The sequence below is a fragment of the Drosophila pseudoobscura genome, chromosome X (assembly GCF_009870125.1).
Source record: "Drosophila pseudoobscura strain MV-25-SWS-2005 chromosome X, UCI_Dpse_MV25, whole genome shotgun sequence".
Lineage (NCBI taxonomy): Eukaryota > Metazoa > Arthropoda > Insecta > Diptera > Drosophilidae > Drosophila > Drosophila pseudoobscura.
The window spans coordinates 44,560,535-44,578,414 of NC_046683.1; the positions used below are offsets into that span (position 1 = coordinate 44,560,535).

Consider the following 17,880-nt stretch of genomic DNA (forward strand, 5'->3'; position numbering starts at 1 on the left):
CAGAGAAAGAGAAAGAGGGAGAGAGAGAGAGGGGGGAGAGATAGAGAAAACAGAAAGGTGGGTTAGTCGAGGTTGTTATTTTTACGTATTTTATTCATATTTATTGAGATCTTCCAAAAAGTCGTATATATCTAAACCTCTGACAGAGACAGACACAAAGCAAGTTTATGCATAGTAGGACATTCCTTATAGGTATGTACATCCTTCCATGAAAAGTCAGACCTCGCCTCTATACCCATCAGTGCGAGAGAGAGCCACCACCCGCTCCCAGATTTGCTCCTGGGCCTGTTCTAAGGAAAAACACTTCGTGTTTAATGCGAATTCAAGGTGGAAAAACCCATTTAGAGCAGCTGGCGACGGAGCTGCGTCAGACCCAGCAAGAGGGAAGGATATGTAGGTACAGCTTTTTAATTCAGAGACCAACTGCCACCACAGCCAACAATTTAATTTCAATTTTTAATTGAACTTCAATATAAATGGTCCATGCCAGAAGAGTCGTAATCGTAATCGTGATGTAAACACGGTTTCGTGTCGGTATAAACTTGAATCATTCCATTCATAAAGAGTATCCAACAGAGCGGCGTGTTCTCTGTGCTGTCGCTGTCGCGTTTAGACGGGCCTTAAAATCTGAAATGCATCTGCTTATCAGTGGACGCGATCAGCTGGCAGTGCGGCGAGCGAGCGCCCACACGCTTTCGTAAAGTGACGGCACAACAAATGAGACGAGCAAGGTGCCGTTAATTGTGACAGAGAATGCAATGCACACGCATAAATACATACATACATACACACATACACGCATGCATACATTTGCATACGGAATGCATGTAAAATGACACAGTGCTACATGTATATTTACACAGTGCTGCAGACTGTGGGTACTCCAGATGTAGATATGTCCAACCGACCCTCGTGTATAATTACACAGTGCTGTAGACTGTTGGTACTCCCCATGTAGATCCATGTGTTGAAGCGACCCTCGTGTATGTTGTTGGTGGAATCTTTGTTCTGCCCAATCCCCACAATGGTTCTGCTCTCTTTTGATTCGAGTGGAGTGGAGGCAATGCATTGCTCAATTAGAGATTTATTACTCTGCTAACTCTCTCTCTCTCTCTCTGCCTGTCTCTATTGCTCTGGGGAGTAGTCATGGTAATGAATGTGTTAATTAGGAATACGAGCACATTCAATCAGTATTAGATTTCCCTGTAGAATCATCGCCCTTTCAGGCGAAAATAACCAAGGTACATATATCGAGTCGAGAATGTGTATAGAAAATGTGAGTGCTTTAAAAACACTCGACCCGTTGGCTGTTTTCATGTTTTCCTGTTCTCCTGTTTTCCTCTTTTCCGACACCTGACCCACATTCCACATTCCAAATTGCACGTGTCCCACCCTCCGAGGGAGGATCATTTGGGCATTTGGCCGTCCAGGAGCAGCATGTTATGCAAAACAAAACAAAAATTCAATTTCAATTCAATTAATCACGCTTGATTACCACCAATAATGGCCTTCGGGCAGACACCGACGCAGACACAGGCCCACAGAGAGAGAGAGAGAGAGAGAGAGAGAGAGAAAGAGCTGGAAAGCCGAATAGTCGAATAATTCCCTTGTGCAATCCGTTTGGGCAGCCAGCAGCAGCAGCAGCAGCTCCAGTCCTTCTGCCTTCATTGTCCTTGGCTGCAACTGCTTCCGATGCCAGTTTTTGTTTACCACTTTGCACATTTTGCTGTCAAATTTGTTGATTTATAGTTCCCGATGTGCCTTGCCTCCCCAACTCGAACGAAAGCCTCGCCTGGATCAGTGTGTGGCTCCCGATGACAGCTACATAGATGCTGATGGAGCAAAGGCACTGGGGAGTGCCCCCCCCCCCCTTCCCGCCCCTCACAAAAAAAAAAGGAAAATAGAATTCTCGAAAGTAAAGAAAAAACAGAAAAACTACGATAAAGCCAACCTACAAAAGGAACAGAGAGACAAAAAGTCCTGCCAACATTTCAATGACAATGCGGCTGTTTGTTTGCCAGATTCGGCACTTGGCTTCGGCTTCGGCTTCGAGTTCGGCTTTGGCTTTGGCTTCGGCTTTCTCTGTGGTGCAGATATCCCTTGGATGCGTTGGGCCCGGGAGTTGGCCCCCATCGAGTGAAAACTGTTTTCAGAACTGTCAGAATGCGATTAGGCACCTGAAATAGTTTGTGGCATCGCTAGCCATGCCCCCCCCCAATGGATGCGGATAGCCCGCCTCGCCACTCCCCACTCCACACTCCCCATTCGATATCCAGTCGAGTGCACACACCGCCTGCACACCGCACAGACCCACAAAAGAGCAAAGATTGAGTACGCCCGCCGGCATACAAATTCCCCCGTAGAGTCCGTAGATCTACGGGCGAACCGCAAACAAGGCGGCGGCGATGCTCATTTGCAGGCAGGCCGCATCCCCGACGTCAGACGGAACGAACCCGGATCCGATGTCAGGGATGCTCTGGCCCAGCCCCAGCCCCAGTCCCAGCCCCAGTCCCAGCCCCAGCCCCAGCCACTGCCAATGTGTTTGATGAGGCCGGAGATAATCGTTTGGCAATTGAATGAACCCCATGGATGGCCGTGCGGGGGTGTGGGGCAAGTCGGCTGGCAATGGGTTAGGAGGAGAGTTGAAATTTTTCGGCAAACACTCATATTTTCCATGGTTCAGGCAGGTTTCGGGCCCTAGCGCTGCTGTCGAGGCTCAACGAAAATGGATGTATGTGCCGAATCGATAAATATTGTTTAAATAAATTTCAACTTTTCGAAAACCTAACAAAATATTGCCAAATCGAAAGTTTATCAGAGAAATCCCTGCCAGCCTCGAGGGCTGGGATCAGGCATTTCTCTGGGAGTGCAGATATCTTGGCCATCATCCAAGTGGCTTGAAAAGTTTCCGAGCAGAACCTAGTTCATATTCGCATTATTCGTTTTATCGATGTTATTCGGCCGAAACTGGGCCGCAATGTGTTTGCAAATGAAGCACACTGAAGACGAGACCCCATTTCCAGCACATGCACCTTTGCAAGGAGGAGTGCTCCAGCTCTCGAAGCTCTATAAATTACGGGGGCAGAACAGAGTCAGAGTGGTTGTCCGAGTGAGAGTGAGAGTGAGAGTCAGAGTCAGAGTCTAAGTCTGAGTCAGATAAATTTGCAGTGGCTATGCGCCCGTTTGGCAAGTGTTTTGCTCGTGGGGCAAGCCACTGCGGGCGCTGCCTCGATGGACGCCTGCCTGGCGTCGAGCCCCGCGCGCTCTTATTCGCGGGTGAAATCGATTTAAATGCTTCGTTTGCGTGTTCTGTTCCATGGTTCTGCTGTTCTGCTGTTCAGCTGCTCTGCTGTTCAGCTGCTCTGCTGTTGGGGTTACCTTGAAGTCTTTATGTAACCTGTGAATGGGGTCGGATCGGGTCGGGCCGGGTCACTATGCAGCATTGTGTCCTGGTTATAGTAGTCGTAACAAAGCGAATTTCCATGCTAAATAGCCTGACACGTGGCATCTGCCACTCTCTGGGCAACGCCACGCCACGTCCCGCTCTGGCTCTGGCTCCTACGTCCCTTTTTTTTCTTTTTTTTTGCTTTTTTTATATACCAGAGGAGCCATTTTGATTGGCGTTTGATAAGCCATAAGGACGAGCGAGCGCCGGCCCGGTCCGGTCCGGTCTGGTCGAACGGAAGGTCCAGAAACTGCCACAAAGGCACAAGTGGTGTCTGACTTCATTCTTCATTTTCCATTCACCATTCCGCTCCGCTCCGCCGACGTAGTCGATTATTGTGGAGCAGCAGGCACCACTCGGACAAATTTGTGCCTGTGCCTGTGCCTGTGGCTGTGTCCCCCACACACTGACCCCTCTGCCCCGCCCCGCCCTGCCCTGCGTGTGTTGCAAAAGTTGCAATCATTTCAGAAAAGGGCGCAAGCCCTCGCGTATGGCGTGGTTCCCACACGAGGATAACTATCTTTTGGCATTAATTTCCCCCTTTGGAGAGTGGCATTATTTCTGGTATCAACAAAATTTTCCACGAACTCGGTGTCCCAGTAATCGGTGTTTGAGCACCTGGCTTATGGGAAACTGTATGTTAAGAGCCCTTGGAGGATCCCCCAAAAACAGTTTGTGACTGGGATTCGGCTGTCATTGGATGTGCTCTTAGTCGATCCTTGAAATATTCGACATATTTACACAAGATCCCCGAGAAATGGGGACAGCCCTGAGCAGAATTGATTACTGGGACACTGTACAGTGTACACAGGGAGCCGTGTAAGCCGCCCTGCAGTCGGAGTGGGAGTGGGAGTGGGAGTGGCAGTTGCAGTTGCACTTGTTTGCCTAATACTTTGTTGCAAAGCAAATTCGACACACATTTAGCTGGGGATACGTGTACGGGGGACATTGTTGCTAATGTCTGCCCCATGTCAGGTGGACATGCAACATGGCCACCACTGCTCCCAGTCGACAGCCACCGGGAGACAGGGACACGATAGCTGACACGCAAACACATAAACGCCATTTTGCCTCCAGGAGGAGGATAGTACCTACGTGAATGGCACTGACATTCTCAAGAATTGAATCCCCGCTTCCGAGTCCCCACAGTCCCCACAGTCCCCACAATCTCTGGCTCCAGGAATGGCAAATTTTTGAGTTAATTTCTTGTCATTGCTGCTGCTGCTGCTGCCGCCACCAACCCCCCATATCAAATCCGGTGGAGGGGTCAAAGCCACTCCGATATATCAAATTAATTCCATTCCATACCCTCGCATCCTTCTCTCCTGCAACCTGGACACGGCCTGGCATGACTCAGTGATTGCTGTCCAGGGCCCAAAACTGGGATTCACGAACTGGGATTCGCATTTGACACGTACATTGACACACACACACACACACACACACACATGTGACAGACAGAGAGACAGACAGAGAGACAGGCCCGAAAACTTGCGAGGGGCTTAGGCCGCATTTAGTTTTCGCTGCTGGCTTTGACAGCACACACACACACACACGCATAGAAAGGACGAAGGACAGGGGACTTAATGAATTATGTGCAAACTCAAAGTTTGCCAAAATACTCACAAATCAAATGATTTCAACATAAATTTCGTGTCTAATTCGCACCTGAGAAGCGTACGAAACGAGCAGACATACGTAAGCCTGTGGTTAAACCAAGTGGCGGCTTTTGTCTAAGCAATACACACACACACATCTCTAATGAGCTTATTGCCTTTAAAGGACCCTGCTCTTTCATGCCAGGGATAGGCCTCTGCTGGCAAGACGGCTTTAATTGGCCTTTAAGCCGATTTCCATTGAAGAAAATTGGCCAACATTTGGGCGGGAGTACGATGGAAAGTCGTGCATCCGAATGATGGACAAATCTGCAATGTTTTCCCCTGTAGAATCTCTCCAAACAAACCAGTTTCGGTACCAGATTGAAATACCCTTGATGGAAATTTATGGCAATTTAAAGGTGAAAGGAAATGAATATTTCCCACTAAAAGCTGAGACCTTGACTTGAGATTGAAGTAACTAAAATGTTGAGATCTATTCCCAAAGTTTGTAATACTCTGTGAGGGTTAAGCCACACTGGGATAGAGGGAGAGCGAGAGCACGGCTTCCTACAAGATTTCTGCAGGGAATCCTCCGCCTTTGCATGCAATTACCAAAGTGCGAGTCCATTGAAGGTGTAAGTAAATCCTTGCAGCACTCTTAATGAGGTCCTTCCATTCCACAAGCACCCACACACACACACAGCATAGTCATGGGCATAGACACATTCACATTAACCGACTTTTTACACATCGATTATTGATCCGTGCCACAGTTTTTGGCGAGGTGTCGTCCTTTCGCAACTTCTTACGTCATTTGGGAAATGCTCCGACAACCGGTGCCACGGCCTAGATGGGGTGCCTGCCTCCCGTTTGAATGTGTCATCATTAGGGTTCGTCGTGCAGTCCCCACCCACTAGGATGGGGCATGTGGCATGGGGCAAGGGGCAAAAGGCAAGGGGCAGGGGGGATGGCCAATACACAAATCGATCGCTGTGGTTTTCTTTCATTAAGTATATTTCGCGCTGTCGGTGGAGGGTCGTTCCCGTCATTCGGCGTTATTATTGTAATAAAAATTTACGTAAATCGTGCCCCGAACCCTGCGCCACACACACTTGCTCTCACGCACAGTCGTGCTGCTCCGCGGCTCGTCCTTCGGCGAAAAAGTTGCCTTTGTTTGCCAATTTTTATGAGCAGACTACCAGCCACCCCCCTACACACACACACACACACACACACACACACTCACCACCTGTTCCTGGTGCTCCTCCGGAGTCCGCAGTCCGCCATCGCCACCGCCATCGCCACCGCCACAACACCTGCAGACTAATTAATGGCAAATTCCTGCCGCCTCATGCATGATGTATATATAAGGTTATGAAATCACAAAGTTTCCCATTCGGATGACGAGCCCTGGGGACGGGGCAAAGCGGGAGCCGTGATTATCGATTGGACCCGAGGGGATTGTTCCGCAAGCGGAACACTGCAGCGGCTGCAAGGGCTACCATGTACCTGGATCCATGTAATTATTCGATTTGTCCAGCTATCAATTGAATGTCGCAACCAATTAACATCTGAATACGTGGGCGGATAGGGCGGAGAGGGCGGAGTGGAAACGTCAGCACTATTTATCAGGTTATTGGAATTGTGAGTGCATTTGTAATGGCAGAGATGCCAACGGATGATGCCTCAAAAAGCTGGAGAGCTACTCTGCGAGAGAGTAGATCTTTATGTTGCGGGAGACCCTTGGTCTCGTTCGATGATCGGAAGACACGAGCACACCCTTTAGTGCTTAGCCACACTGGAAAAGAGAGGAAAGAACCTCTCTCTCTTCGCCCTAGAGAGTGGTTCTTTCTGCTACCTGGAGGTTGTGCCTTCAAATAAATGGATAATCGGCAGATAAGTGACATGAAACGTTCGTCCTTTACTGCTTAGCCACACTGAGAGAGAGTGAGAGAGAGAGCCACTAGCTGCTATGCCATAGTCGTGCTGGCCAATATATTTATGGCTCCCACTTGTTTTCGACAAGTATTTAATTTCATAACAATGGGAAATGGGAGTCCCTGGGAGATGCGAGGTGATGCGATGTGCTGTGCTGTGCTGTGCTGTGCTGTGTGTGAGTCCTTTGTGCTTCGAGTGGGTCTTCCTACGTAGAAGGTAAGTACAATTCGTATAAGGACACGCACACGCACACGAACATACAAATATGTGGAGTCTCGTGAAGTATGTTTGAGTTTCGTCTTTGGGCACTTGACAACATTTTGGAAACTTTTAATGACATTCTCGTTTGTGTATGTTTTACTGGAGGGGGCAGGAGCAGGGGGAGGGAGCCATTCCCCTTCGTTTTCTATGCTGTGTCAAGTGCTTTTTCCCAGGATTAATCAATTGTAATTGTAGCTCCTCCCCCCCCCCCCCCCCCCCCCCTCGATCCCTTTCTCCCTCTTTGTGTGTGTGTGTGGTCGCAATTAACGGATGGAAGAGCGGATGTGGCAGGCAGTCCTTGGAATTACCATGCTCTCTCCATACAGGCATTGACTTGCTGGCATTGTCCGTCCACATCCCACTTGAGAGCACACTCTTCTAAATATTTATTCAAGCAAATTGCTCTTTATTTCCTTTTGCCAGCAGTTTAACATTTGATTTCCATTATTCCATTATTTCCCTTTGTGGGGCCCCGAGAACAGAGCTGAGAGCTCTGCCGGTTTCCGTTTCAGAGGTCCCTCCGAGCACACAACTGTGTTAATGGCGACACATGCCACAGCCAAAGCCACAGCCTCAGCCTCAGCCTCGGTCTCGGTCTCGGCCTCGGTCTGAGCCTCTGTGGCGGCCAGCAGACACCCATCCCCCCCATTCCTTGCCCCAGTTTCGCCCAGTTTCACCTACTTTCAAGGTCCTGCCGGATAGGGAACAAGGGACGGGCTCGCTCTCAAGTGCTGGCAATTATTTACAACAATCTGAGAATTGCCAGATGAAAGGATCAACCGGGAGGCGGCGCTTGGCCGGCCCACCACATTGAGGACTCTCGTCAAAACCTATGCATATGTACACTGAAAGAAATAGGCAAACACCAGTGCAGAGTTCTGATGCAGGAATATCCAATAAATATTATAGACAGATAATGGAAGACAGATTTCCGTCTTCTGGCTTGTATTTTGCGTATCTTTGTGGGTATTTTTGTCCAGTGTATTTCCCGGAAGTCGTTCCGTAGTAAACTTCCTCGGTTAAACTTTTCACAGAATTGCTTGCGTGTCAAGCAGCAGCGACACATTACTGGGATTTTCTCTGGGTATTTTTTTGGGGGACGCGTCGTTTCATTAAGTGAGCGGAAAGTGACGCATGCTTGGCCCTTCCCCCCCCCCCCCCCCCCCCCCCACGGGGTTGGACATTTTGCGGTTATCCCTTCTTGTCTGCCGCAAAAACGGAGCACGGACCTCGGAGATATGCCGCCACTCAAATTCAGTTTCCGTTTCAAAGCAAACATTTAGAACAAAGGAAAAGCTGCCTTGAAGTCCATTTGCTAAATAATTTGCTGATACCCTGATACCCCTCCCCCCTCTTCAGACATGTGGCATGCGGCCCGGGTCAAGCGCTGTCCCCCATAAATTGACCTGACCCCAATACGGGGCCCAGACGACGGGCCGCAGGGGGCAGGCGGCAGGGCAGGGGGCCTTGCCAACTCCTCGGGGCAGCGGCAGAGGAGCCTTGAGAGCCCCAAAAACGACCGACCAGCAGACATTTCATCCGCTTGGCTCGTTCGAAAATTAAATTTTGGACGCTCCTCCGCTGCGCTTCATCTTCGTCTCCCTCGTCCTCGCACTCTGTCCGCGTCGCTTGTTGATCCTTGATCCACATCTAATGCTAATTAGTGGCGCGACTTGTTGACGTTGCGACCCTCGGGGAGACCCCCCCCCCCCCTGGCAGACATTATCGGATTTCAGGGAATGCTAATTGAGGGCCGGAGAGAGCTTTTTTGTTTTCAAAACAGAAAGCGGAACGACCAGCAGCATTCCCCTCCTGAATTTTAAAACGAAAGTGATGCCCCCATGCCGTACCCTTTTTTCGTTAGGGATCTTAAGATGTGAAAGATTTCGGATTCTTCTCCCTTTGGAGGCCCCAAACTATGCAACACCCGAAGGGAAACAGACAGGGAGAGTGGGAGCGAGACGAAGCGCAATCAGTGTCCATTGTCCAGAGGAGGCCACACCTCCACGCACCCATCTCCTGGCGAACCGAACCTGCATCGCCAGCCGCACCCATGACACAAATCAAATTAAGAGACACCGACAGACCGCACCACACGCCGGCCAGGACATGGCAGGACAGGGCAGGACAGGGCAGGACAGGACAGGATCGGATTGGAATGAACTGGAAAGAACTGGCGGCAGTAATTACGGGAGAGTGGCGGCGACGACGTCCCAATACCTGCATAAATCACTTCGCATTCAGCGAACACGAAATCTATGTCCCTGACGCACCCATCCTTCCCATCCGAGGAGGAGGGCAGGCGGCTCGACGTAATTTATTGATTGATTAAAACTAGACTTCAAATCCCCAACAGACACTGGGGCTCTCCCACCCCCACCAATCGCCATTATAAATGGAAGATAATCGACAGAGGGCTAGTGGGGGAGGGGGAGGGGGAGGGGGAGGGGGATGGGGCAGGGGACGATGCCGTTCGATAATTGAATGACTCGAAATGAACATTCATTCATTCGTTCATTCATTGACTCGCTCATTCATTGATTCATTCAGACAAGGAGATTCCATGGTTTTTGCCGCTCTGTCTCTCAATCTGTCAGCAGCAGCAGCAGCAGCAGCGGCAGCGGCAATCAGAGTCACTGTGGATGCCACATCCGTCCAGGGCTGGTCCATAAGCCTTGCCACTTTGCCAGTCACGCAGATGACTTGGCCATGCGTCCATCTGTGTCCACTTGTGTCCCGGCCATCACCATTCCACCGGATACCCATCCATCGTTCAATACCCATCTGCCGTTCCGGTGTCCGTGCGGTTTTCCGTGCGGTTCGTTTTGCGGATTTGCTTTTTGGTTTTAATTCATTTTAAAATGGACTTCTACCTTCGCCGCTAATTGCAAGGACTTTGATTTATGGTCTCGGATAATGACCAAAATTGGTTTTTTGGCACTCCACCGCCTGCCGCCTGCCGCCTGCCGCCAGCCGCCTGCCGCCTTCGCCCCATTGTGTGTCTCTCTGTTTGCTCCTGCCCCTCCTGCGGTGCCCCACGATGCGAAATACTTTAAAGTCAACACGAAATAGATGTTCTTTAAGCTTTCCCATGAAGGAACCCCACTTCAGAGAGAGAGAGAGAGAGAGAGAGAGAGGAAGAGGGAGAGTATATGTATGTACATGTGTGCAGAAGGAATGTCCTTTCTTTCCTACTGTTTCTGGCACGACTCGCAGGAATGTAAATTATTTTATTCCTGAAAAATACTCAAAGCTTCATGCCAGAAAAGAGCCAGGACAACAATTTCAAATGTGGTGGATTCTATGGATACAACAGAGACACAAAACTGATGATAATATTTTCATATTCTCGCATTGGCAACCGTTCTTTAAAGGTTCGTTTGTTGCCTTCAAAAAGGTAACTTGTTGGCCAGATATTTGGACAGGAAAGGATACCAGGACTCTGGCATACCCTCCGCCTCTGGTTTGTCTATAGGGGGCAAGCCCCCAGCACACTCGCTAACTAAATGAAATGCGATATTTTGTAAAATATTATAGGGTAAACACACGGCAGCAATGGCCTATCGTCGCTCCACTCGCACCGTCGCATACTCCACGCGAACACCAATTACAGGGTATCAAAAACAGAAATAAAACTGTTCAAAGGCAGCCTCCTCTGGCTGTGGGATTCGTCGTAAAGTTTTGCACAAAGTTCTGTGCGTTCTCTCGCTGTTATCCTTAGAGGGAATTCCGCCCCATAAATAAACAGAGATAATTTTAAGGTCTTAAAACTTACGTTCAAAACAAATTGCACGTTTTATTCTTAAAAGGAAATCAGAGGAGAAAAAGGACGAGGGGGAGGTGGAGGTGGAGGTGGAGGGGGAGGGGTAGGGGGAGTTACCTGAAATAAAACAGAGGCCACAGGCCATGAAAGGGAATTAAAAATGTTCAGGTAATTCCCTTTAATGGCAAAACTAATGGAGCCTTCAAGAAGAGGAGACCCAAAGGATATCTAAGGCTAAACAGCAGATCCTTAAATCGATGGATAAACATGAAAATTCTTCAATGGATTCGAGGTGTCACATGTGGCGTGCTCCCCCATCGAATGGACAAGGAATTCCCGCTTCCCGCTTCCCGCTTCCCGAATTCCTCTCAAAATTCTGTTGTTTGCTTATGAAAAATTCCCCCCGAAAAGGCATGCGGCCTTATTTTTCACATTAAAATTGATTTATGACGCACTGTTGTGGCATCCACCAAATATTCACGAGCCACAGCCGGCATCCAACGCATCCGTAAATTCCTCAAGCTATTTGTGTCCCCCCCCCCTCCCCCCCACACACACACCCATCCCTCCCCACCGCTTCAAAAGGGAGCACAAACAACGGATGACCACCGGATGGGAGAGCTTCAGAGCCGGAGACGGCGAAGGCGATGGCGACGGCGACGGCGACGGCGACGAAGGGCCCTGGCAGCCATAAATCATTTGATGTGGCCACTTCTTCGGCAGGGCATTCGTGGAGCCTGAAGCTCGCCTCTGACTTTGCACCTTCTTTCTGCAACGGAGTGGAAGGAGCGGAGCGCGGACGTCATCGGCGGAGACCTGTCTCTCTTATGAGCCGTCCCACCGTGTTGTCCGGCTCAGATCTGCCTCGTAAACGAAATTTATTAGCATTTAAATGTTTCATCGGTTCAGGGGCGGGAGGAGGATGCCCAAAACGGCTCTCGGCAGACGTCAGACGGCACACGGCACACGGCACACGGCACATATGGGCCAGCTAGGTAATGAATATTACAGCAGGAGGCAGGAGGCAGGAGGCAGTAGGCTGGAGGCAGCAGGCAGGAGGCAGGAGGCAGCAGAAGTGCCGCGGGGGCGCTGTGCCGAAAAGAATGTTGCATAAGCCGAAATTAGTTTATGCATATTTGAGAGCTCTCTCAGCTCCCACTCCTGCTGCAGATCCTGCACTGCTCTTGTTTCCAATAAAAGGACTGCACGGAGTGATACATGCCCCAAATAATAGTTTTGCCATTACATATTTACGGAGATTTCTGATCGGTGCTCTGAATCCCTGGTATGCGAAGAACCAGCCAAGGAAACAGGTCTCCGAATCCCTGGTATGGGAAGAAAAGGGTTCTGTATGAATCTGTAAGGAAAACCACAAAAACGAAACCGAATGTTGCCAAACGAAAGGAATTTTGCGGTTTAGAACGTTTTTGCTAATTGGCCCGCCCCCTGACCCCAAGAGTATTTACTTTTCAAATTTTAAATCTCAAAGCAAATAATTAAAGCATTTAATTAACATTTTATTGCCATAATAAATATACGTGTAAGACGGATTTTGTGCTATTTTAAACCTCTAATTTCGACTAAAATATATCCGCAATTGGGGTTAATTTTGAAATGAAATTTATTCACAATGATTTCGTATCATACACGATTCAATTTACACGATCCTTTATTAATCCGTATATTAAGTATATTAAGTATTTTACGGGTAAAATCATTTGGCTAGTTTTGGGATGAGATTTTTGGCACTTTTCGTAGGGAAATGGCTGGTCAGAGCCGAGTCCAGACTTTCGACCGTCTAGCAGTCGTCTGGCAGTATTTTTACCGTTAGATATCCAAAAAAAAAAAACAGGCACAAAAGTACTACCAAACGTAGTAACACATTTCTTTTTGAATCTTATGGTTGTGTTATATTTTAATACACTCTTAATACAAATTATTAAACTTAAAAAAAATAGATTCACTGCAGAACAAATTTTAAAACTAGGAAAAAAAAAACAATGCCGTGGCAGTGGCATGAATATGTTTAACTTTTGTAAACTCCTTAATCCCTTTTCATCATTAGACTGGGCTTTCGGCTTGAAATGAAGTCAATCGAATCGTCTAGGATTTCAAAAACTCACTTTATTCGACAAACAATCACAGGAGCCAGAGCTCTTGTTTGGCCTCGCATCTGCTGCATCCAGTGTCGGACATATTCAAATTGATTTGTTTGTTTGGTACTCGACTGCGAGATCTGACATTCACCGGCGGCACCTGTGCACTGGTACAGTGCACCCTGGCTATCTAGCTACCAGCGAAAGGGCCCCGCGACGTCACTACGACACTGGCGCTCGACAAAGACCGAAACCGAACCGTGAACGTGGACGTGGACGTGGACGCGGACAGGACTCTCGAAAATCGAAGGGAGGTTGCTCCACTCCCAAGGGTCGTTCGCTGGGCGACGGCTGGCAGCGAACTGACGCGACTTTGGCGCCGTCCGCTCGTTTAAAGGACGAATGGAAAGGCCAAAAAGCGTAACGAAAGCCGAGACAACGACAACACTCGCGCGCCTGATAAGAATGACGAGTCGGCCGTCTCCTAAGCGAAAGAGAGGGGAATAGCATAGCCAAACTGCCACCCATCCACCCATCACCCCACCATAACGGACGCAAAAGTCAATGCAAAATAAAATCTCCCACAATTTTCAGCTTTATTTCGAATAGTTCTCGATGCATAGGGTGTTCTAGCTGGGATCTATCAGAGGATGGCAGAGCTGCATATACATACATATGTACGGATGGATGGATGGAGGCGCAGTTATTCTTTCGCCTCTTCCTTTATTATGTATGTTTTGGAATTTCGAGTGATAAGCATCATGCTCTGTTACTCGCTTACACTTTTGGCTATCTCTCTCTCTCTCGCTCACTTGCCATCTCCCTCTCAACCACTCGCTCTCTCTCACTTTCTTTCGTGTACTATCTCTCTCTCTCCGAGAGAGTGAGAGCTTTCCACAGCCGACGCGCACACTCTCGGAGCGTAGCGGAGCGGAGCGCGTGCAGCGAAAAGTAAACAAACGAAACTTTCATTCATAAAAGCAACAACGACCGGAATCCGGAACCCACCCCTCCTACTCTGTCCAACAAATTGCCGGCTTTGATTGCCTTAACAGCGAGAGAGGTAGAGTGTGTGTGTGTGTGTACGAAGAAGATCCAGCGGAATCGAGTGGGAAGTAATCAAAACAAAATCGAAAAGCTCTACCGAGGCGCCATCCATCCATTCATCCATCCATCCATCCATCCATGTGCCCAACATGTGCTCGCTGGGGCCCTGTGTGACTCACTCTACGGATTAGTGTTACCTTTTGCCAGTTCCAAATCTGCGCGCCAATCTGAGACACTGTCACACCTCATTGACGCCGGCCAGGGACATACATATGTACGTACGTATAAGGCCATCTTAAGTGCCGTGCCCCCCAAAAATGGTAGCAGCAGGTACACTCATTCGCGATTTGCATGCGAGTACATTGTAGGTAGAAATTACGAAAATTCCATCAATTACAGCAACACTTTCGCAGCGTTAAGCTGGAAGAAATCACAGTTATTTAAGGGATCGTCGGTATCTGGCTGGCATGACACTCGTTGGCTTTCGTGTCGGCTGACAAAAGCTGGCCGGCACCGTCTCTCTCTCTCTCTCTCTCTCTCTCTCGTTCGCAGCTGCGACTGCGCCGCTACGTTGGTGTTTGTGTCGTCTGTTGCATGCCGGTTCCAGTTCTCGGCTCGTTTCCCCCTCCCCAAACCCCCCTCTGCGCAAACAGCACAGGCGATCACATCACAGCAGTGATTCATGCAGTGACTCGGCGACGCGGCGGAGACAAATTTCGAAAATGAAAAGACTCCTCTCGGTGCCTAAGAAACAGAACGTTCCGACCTTTGGCCTTGATTCTGTGTGGAATTCCACTGCAAGTACAGTGCTCCCCATTTCCATTTCCATTCCCATTCCCGATTTCCTTTGTCGATTCAATGTGAAGGAGCGGGGGATAATTCCGAATATAGAAGCACATCTTTAGGGCCTGTCACCAGATCGGAGAAAGAGAAAGTACAGCCAAAGAGGGCCCAACGAATGATGATACATTTCCATGCCATCCTACGAGATACATCCCAAAATGTTGTATAGTTAGGCACATTGCAAAGGAATGGGATGCAACCTTTCAGTAACCTGAAGGGAATATCCAGTATCCAACGAGAATTTCCAATCAAAAACTTGGAAGTTCCAGATTTAGATAAATACTTCCATAAGTAATTATGTTACTGATAACGATACTGCTGCTATAATGGATCCGTGTGAAAGCCTTGTGCATAGAGCGGGCTTCTCTTCAATGTATGTACATCTATCCATCCCTTCCCTCTGGATTTCTCTTCCCATACTCCCCGCATGAATACATTTACAGATATACGAATAAACCGCAAAGACACCTTGTATACATATACTATTTTATCGGAACGACTGTAGTGTACGAAAGAGACACTTAACGACAGGTCATAAAAAAAAGAACCTCTTGACAAGGTGTGATGTCACTTTTCATGTTTTGATGCTGCCACTGGAGGGATGTATTTATGTTTGTATATTTACGATCTATAAATATAACTCAACATTCGGGGCACGTGATACAAGCCATGGCCCCAGCAGAGCTCCCGCCGTCTCGCATCCGAAACAAAGATAGAAAGAAGGCATACAGGCGTACATTCATATATATTCCACGATATAGTAATAATAATAATAACAATCCTCTACCCTTTGCCGGCATCTATAGAGTGGAGGCCGCAATCGTGGCGAATCGGGGGATACAAAACGATGCGACAATCTATCGAAATCATTTGCCTTGTTGTTTGTCTGTCTCAATGGGTTTGTAGCGACTCTGAGCGATTGCCCCCTGGGGTTGACGGAGCCAATTGAAATGCAGATTGCTGGCAGTGGGGCGGGTAGGGGCGCCACCACAATCACCAATCGGAATGCCCAAGGTCAAGGGCAGTGGGATACTCTTTGGGAGCCAAAGCGAACCACATACCAGACCCATGGCTCATCCAAGAACCACCAGCCATCGGTGACGCAAGCACTGGCCGTTTCCGGGCCTAGCTGTGCCACAAAATTTTGCAGCTTTGTGGCTTTGTGGCCCGTAATGATTAATGTGGCACCAGCCACCGCCCCACCTTGACGCCGATGTAAAGCGGCCAGCCACAGCGGGCCGCCGATAAGATAGGGCCAGCGCATGCGCACCATCGCACCATCGCACCGTCGCACCGCGAACAGAACAATTAGTAACCCACTTCGGATCGCGGCCCACCTGCTATCGTGGTCGACGTCGCCCCGTCGTCGTATCTTATCTTATCTCGCGGGTGTGTGTACGCCGCAGTAGATTGCAAAAGCTACACAAATTCCTTGTCGGCTGGCTCTGTGGGTTCCGTTCCAGTTTTTTAGTTCCAGTATTCAGTCGACAAGCGACAGTGATACGAACACGAATACGAGTGCGAGTGCAAATCAGTTTGTGGGTGTAAATTACAGCAACAGATTGTGAGTGCGACTTTGTCCAGAGATTGATTGCAATTCTCGAGAGAAAGAGAGAAAGAGAGAAAGAGAGGGAGAGAGGGAGAGCAGGGCTACGATATATATATAACTATATCCCGATTCTATAACGCATTTCATTTGCTTTCCAGCCAACGAAACGAAACTAAACATCCAGAATGGTGTCGGTGGAGACTATTGGTTCTATTTTCATCAAAGCCCTGAAGCTGGTGAGTATTTTCCCAAACGAGGGCCAAAATGTTGAGCAATAGCCACAGCCCCTGCTGATAAGAGCCGCTTATCAGCAGCACCAGCAACACCAGTGCCGCCCAGGGTTTATTATTAATATTACTCATACGCCGCGTTTGGATACTCCGCTCCATTGGCTATGGCTATGGCCATGAATCACGCAAAAACCCTTCAAACAGTGACCTCATCCCACATCCTTCCCCTTCCCTTGCTCCGCAGATCATCAACCTGGTGATCATCTTCCTGTACCGCTGGGGCGATGGCGGCGAATTCCTGGGCATTGGCGGCACCTGGAACCTCAACGAAGAGAAAAGCGCCGACGCGGAGATTGTTGGGTCCGGCGTAATGGTGGGATTCCTGATCTACACGGGCTGCCACACGATTGCCTATGCCTTCGGCACCACCAAGCACAAGGGGTAAGCCGCCAACTCGGCCAATGCGAAGCGAAGCCTGTGAGATATTCCCTGAATGTTTTTTTGTCCATTTTCAGAGAGCTCTGCGACACCATCATGAACGTGGTGGGCTGCATCATGTGGATAGCCGTCGGCGGCGTGGCACTGCACTACTGGAAGGGTTACATGTCCGACGAGGGATTCCTGTACGTGAACTCTGAGCGCCAGGTCGGCATTGCCATGGGCTCGCTGTGCGTCATCGAGGGCGCCCTCTATCTGCTGGATACTGTTCTGGCCTGCATCCATTACTCCAAGGGCGACACCGACTACACGCAGTAGAGATCAGACCCTGCCCCACCCCTCCAAAGGGCCTGCGCTCGCCGAATACCATTTCCACATATGCATTAACCGCTATAAGCCCTAGGATCGCTTTAAGTGCAAACTATTTTTTTTATCGTATGCCGATTACCTATACTATACTATACATTAACCGATTTACGTTAAGTACAGACGTTCGTAAGGGTCTCTTGTCGCCAAAACTTGTTCTAACATTTTTCTAATATTTTTTTTATTGATTCGGAATTAATCTGTGCCCCCCACCCACAAAAAAAAAAACCACAAAAACCACAAAAAGCTGGCAAATACAAATAGTTAAGACCATGCCAAAGGATATAAAATATTTCTTCTACTTTT

At 48.8% G+C, this 17,880-nt stretch overlaps 2 protein-coding genes across 6 annotated transcripts in view; one reads left to right on the plus strand and one right to left on the minus strand.

Moving 5' to 3' along the window:
* The window catches only part of LOC6900419 (uncharacterized), a 43,488-nt gene that overhangs the window by 18,385 nt on the left and 7,223 nt on the right, over window positions 1–17,880 (minus strand). The gene's annotated exons all lie outside the window — the stretch shown is intronic.
* Window positions 16,427–17,854, plus strand: Ssk (smooth septate junction protein snakeskin). Its single transcript, XM_033382288.1, has 4 exons — window positions 16,427–16,555; window positions 16,699–16,776; window positions 17,015–17,211; window positions 17,286–17,854. Exons 2-4 carry the CDS (start codon window positions 16,726–16,728, stop codon window positions 17,524–17,526), a joined length of 489 nt encoding a protein of 162 aa, XP_033238179.1. The 5' UTR covers window positions 16,427–16,555; window positions 16,699–16,725; the 3' UTR covers window positions 17,527–17,854.

Bases quoted from the DNA above. Each gene is read 5' to 3' on its own strand.
- Ssk (XM_033382288.1), top strand. From the start codon at position 16,726: ATGGTGTCGGTGGAGACTATTGGTTCTATTTTCATCAAAGCCCTGAAG. The intron at 16,777-17,014 runs GTGAGTATTTTC...CTTGCTCCGCAG, and splicing joins TCATCAAAGCCCTGAAGCTG to ATCATCAACCTGGTGATCAT. The intron at 17,212-17,285 runs GTAAGCCGCCAA...GTCCATTTTCAG, and splicing joins GGCACCACCAAGCACAAGGG to AGAGCTCTGCGACACCATCA.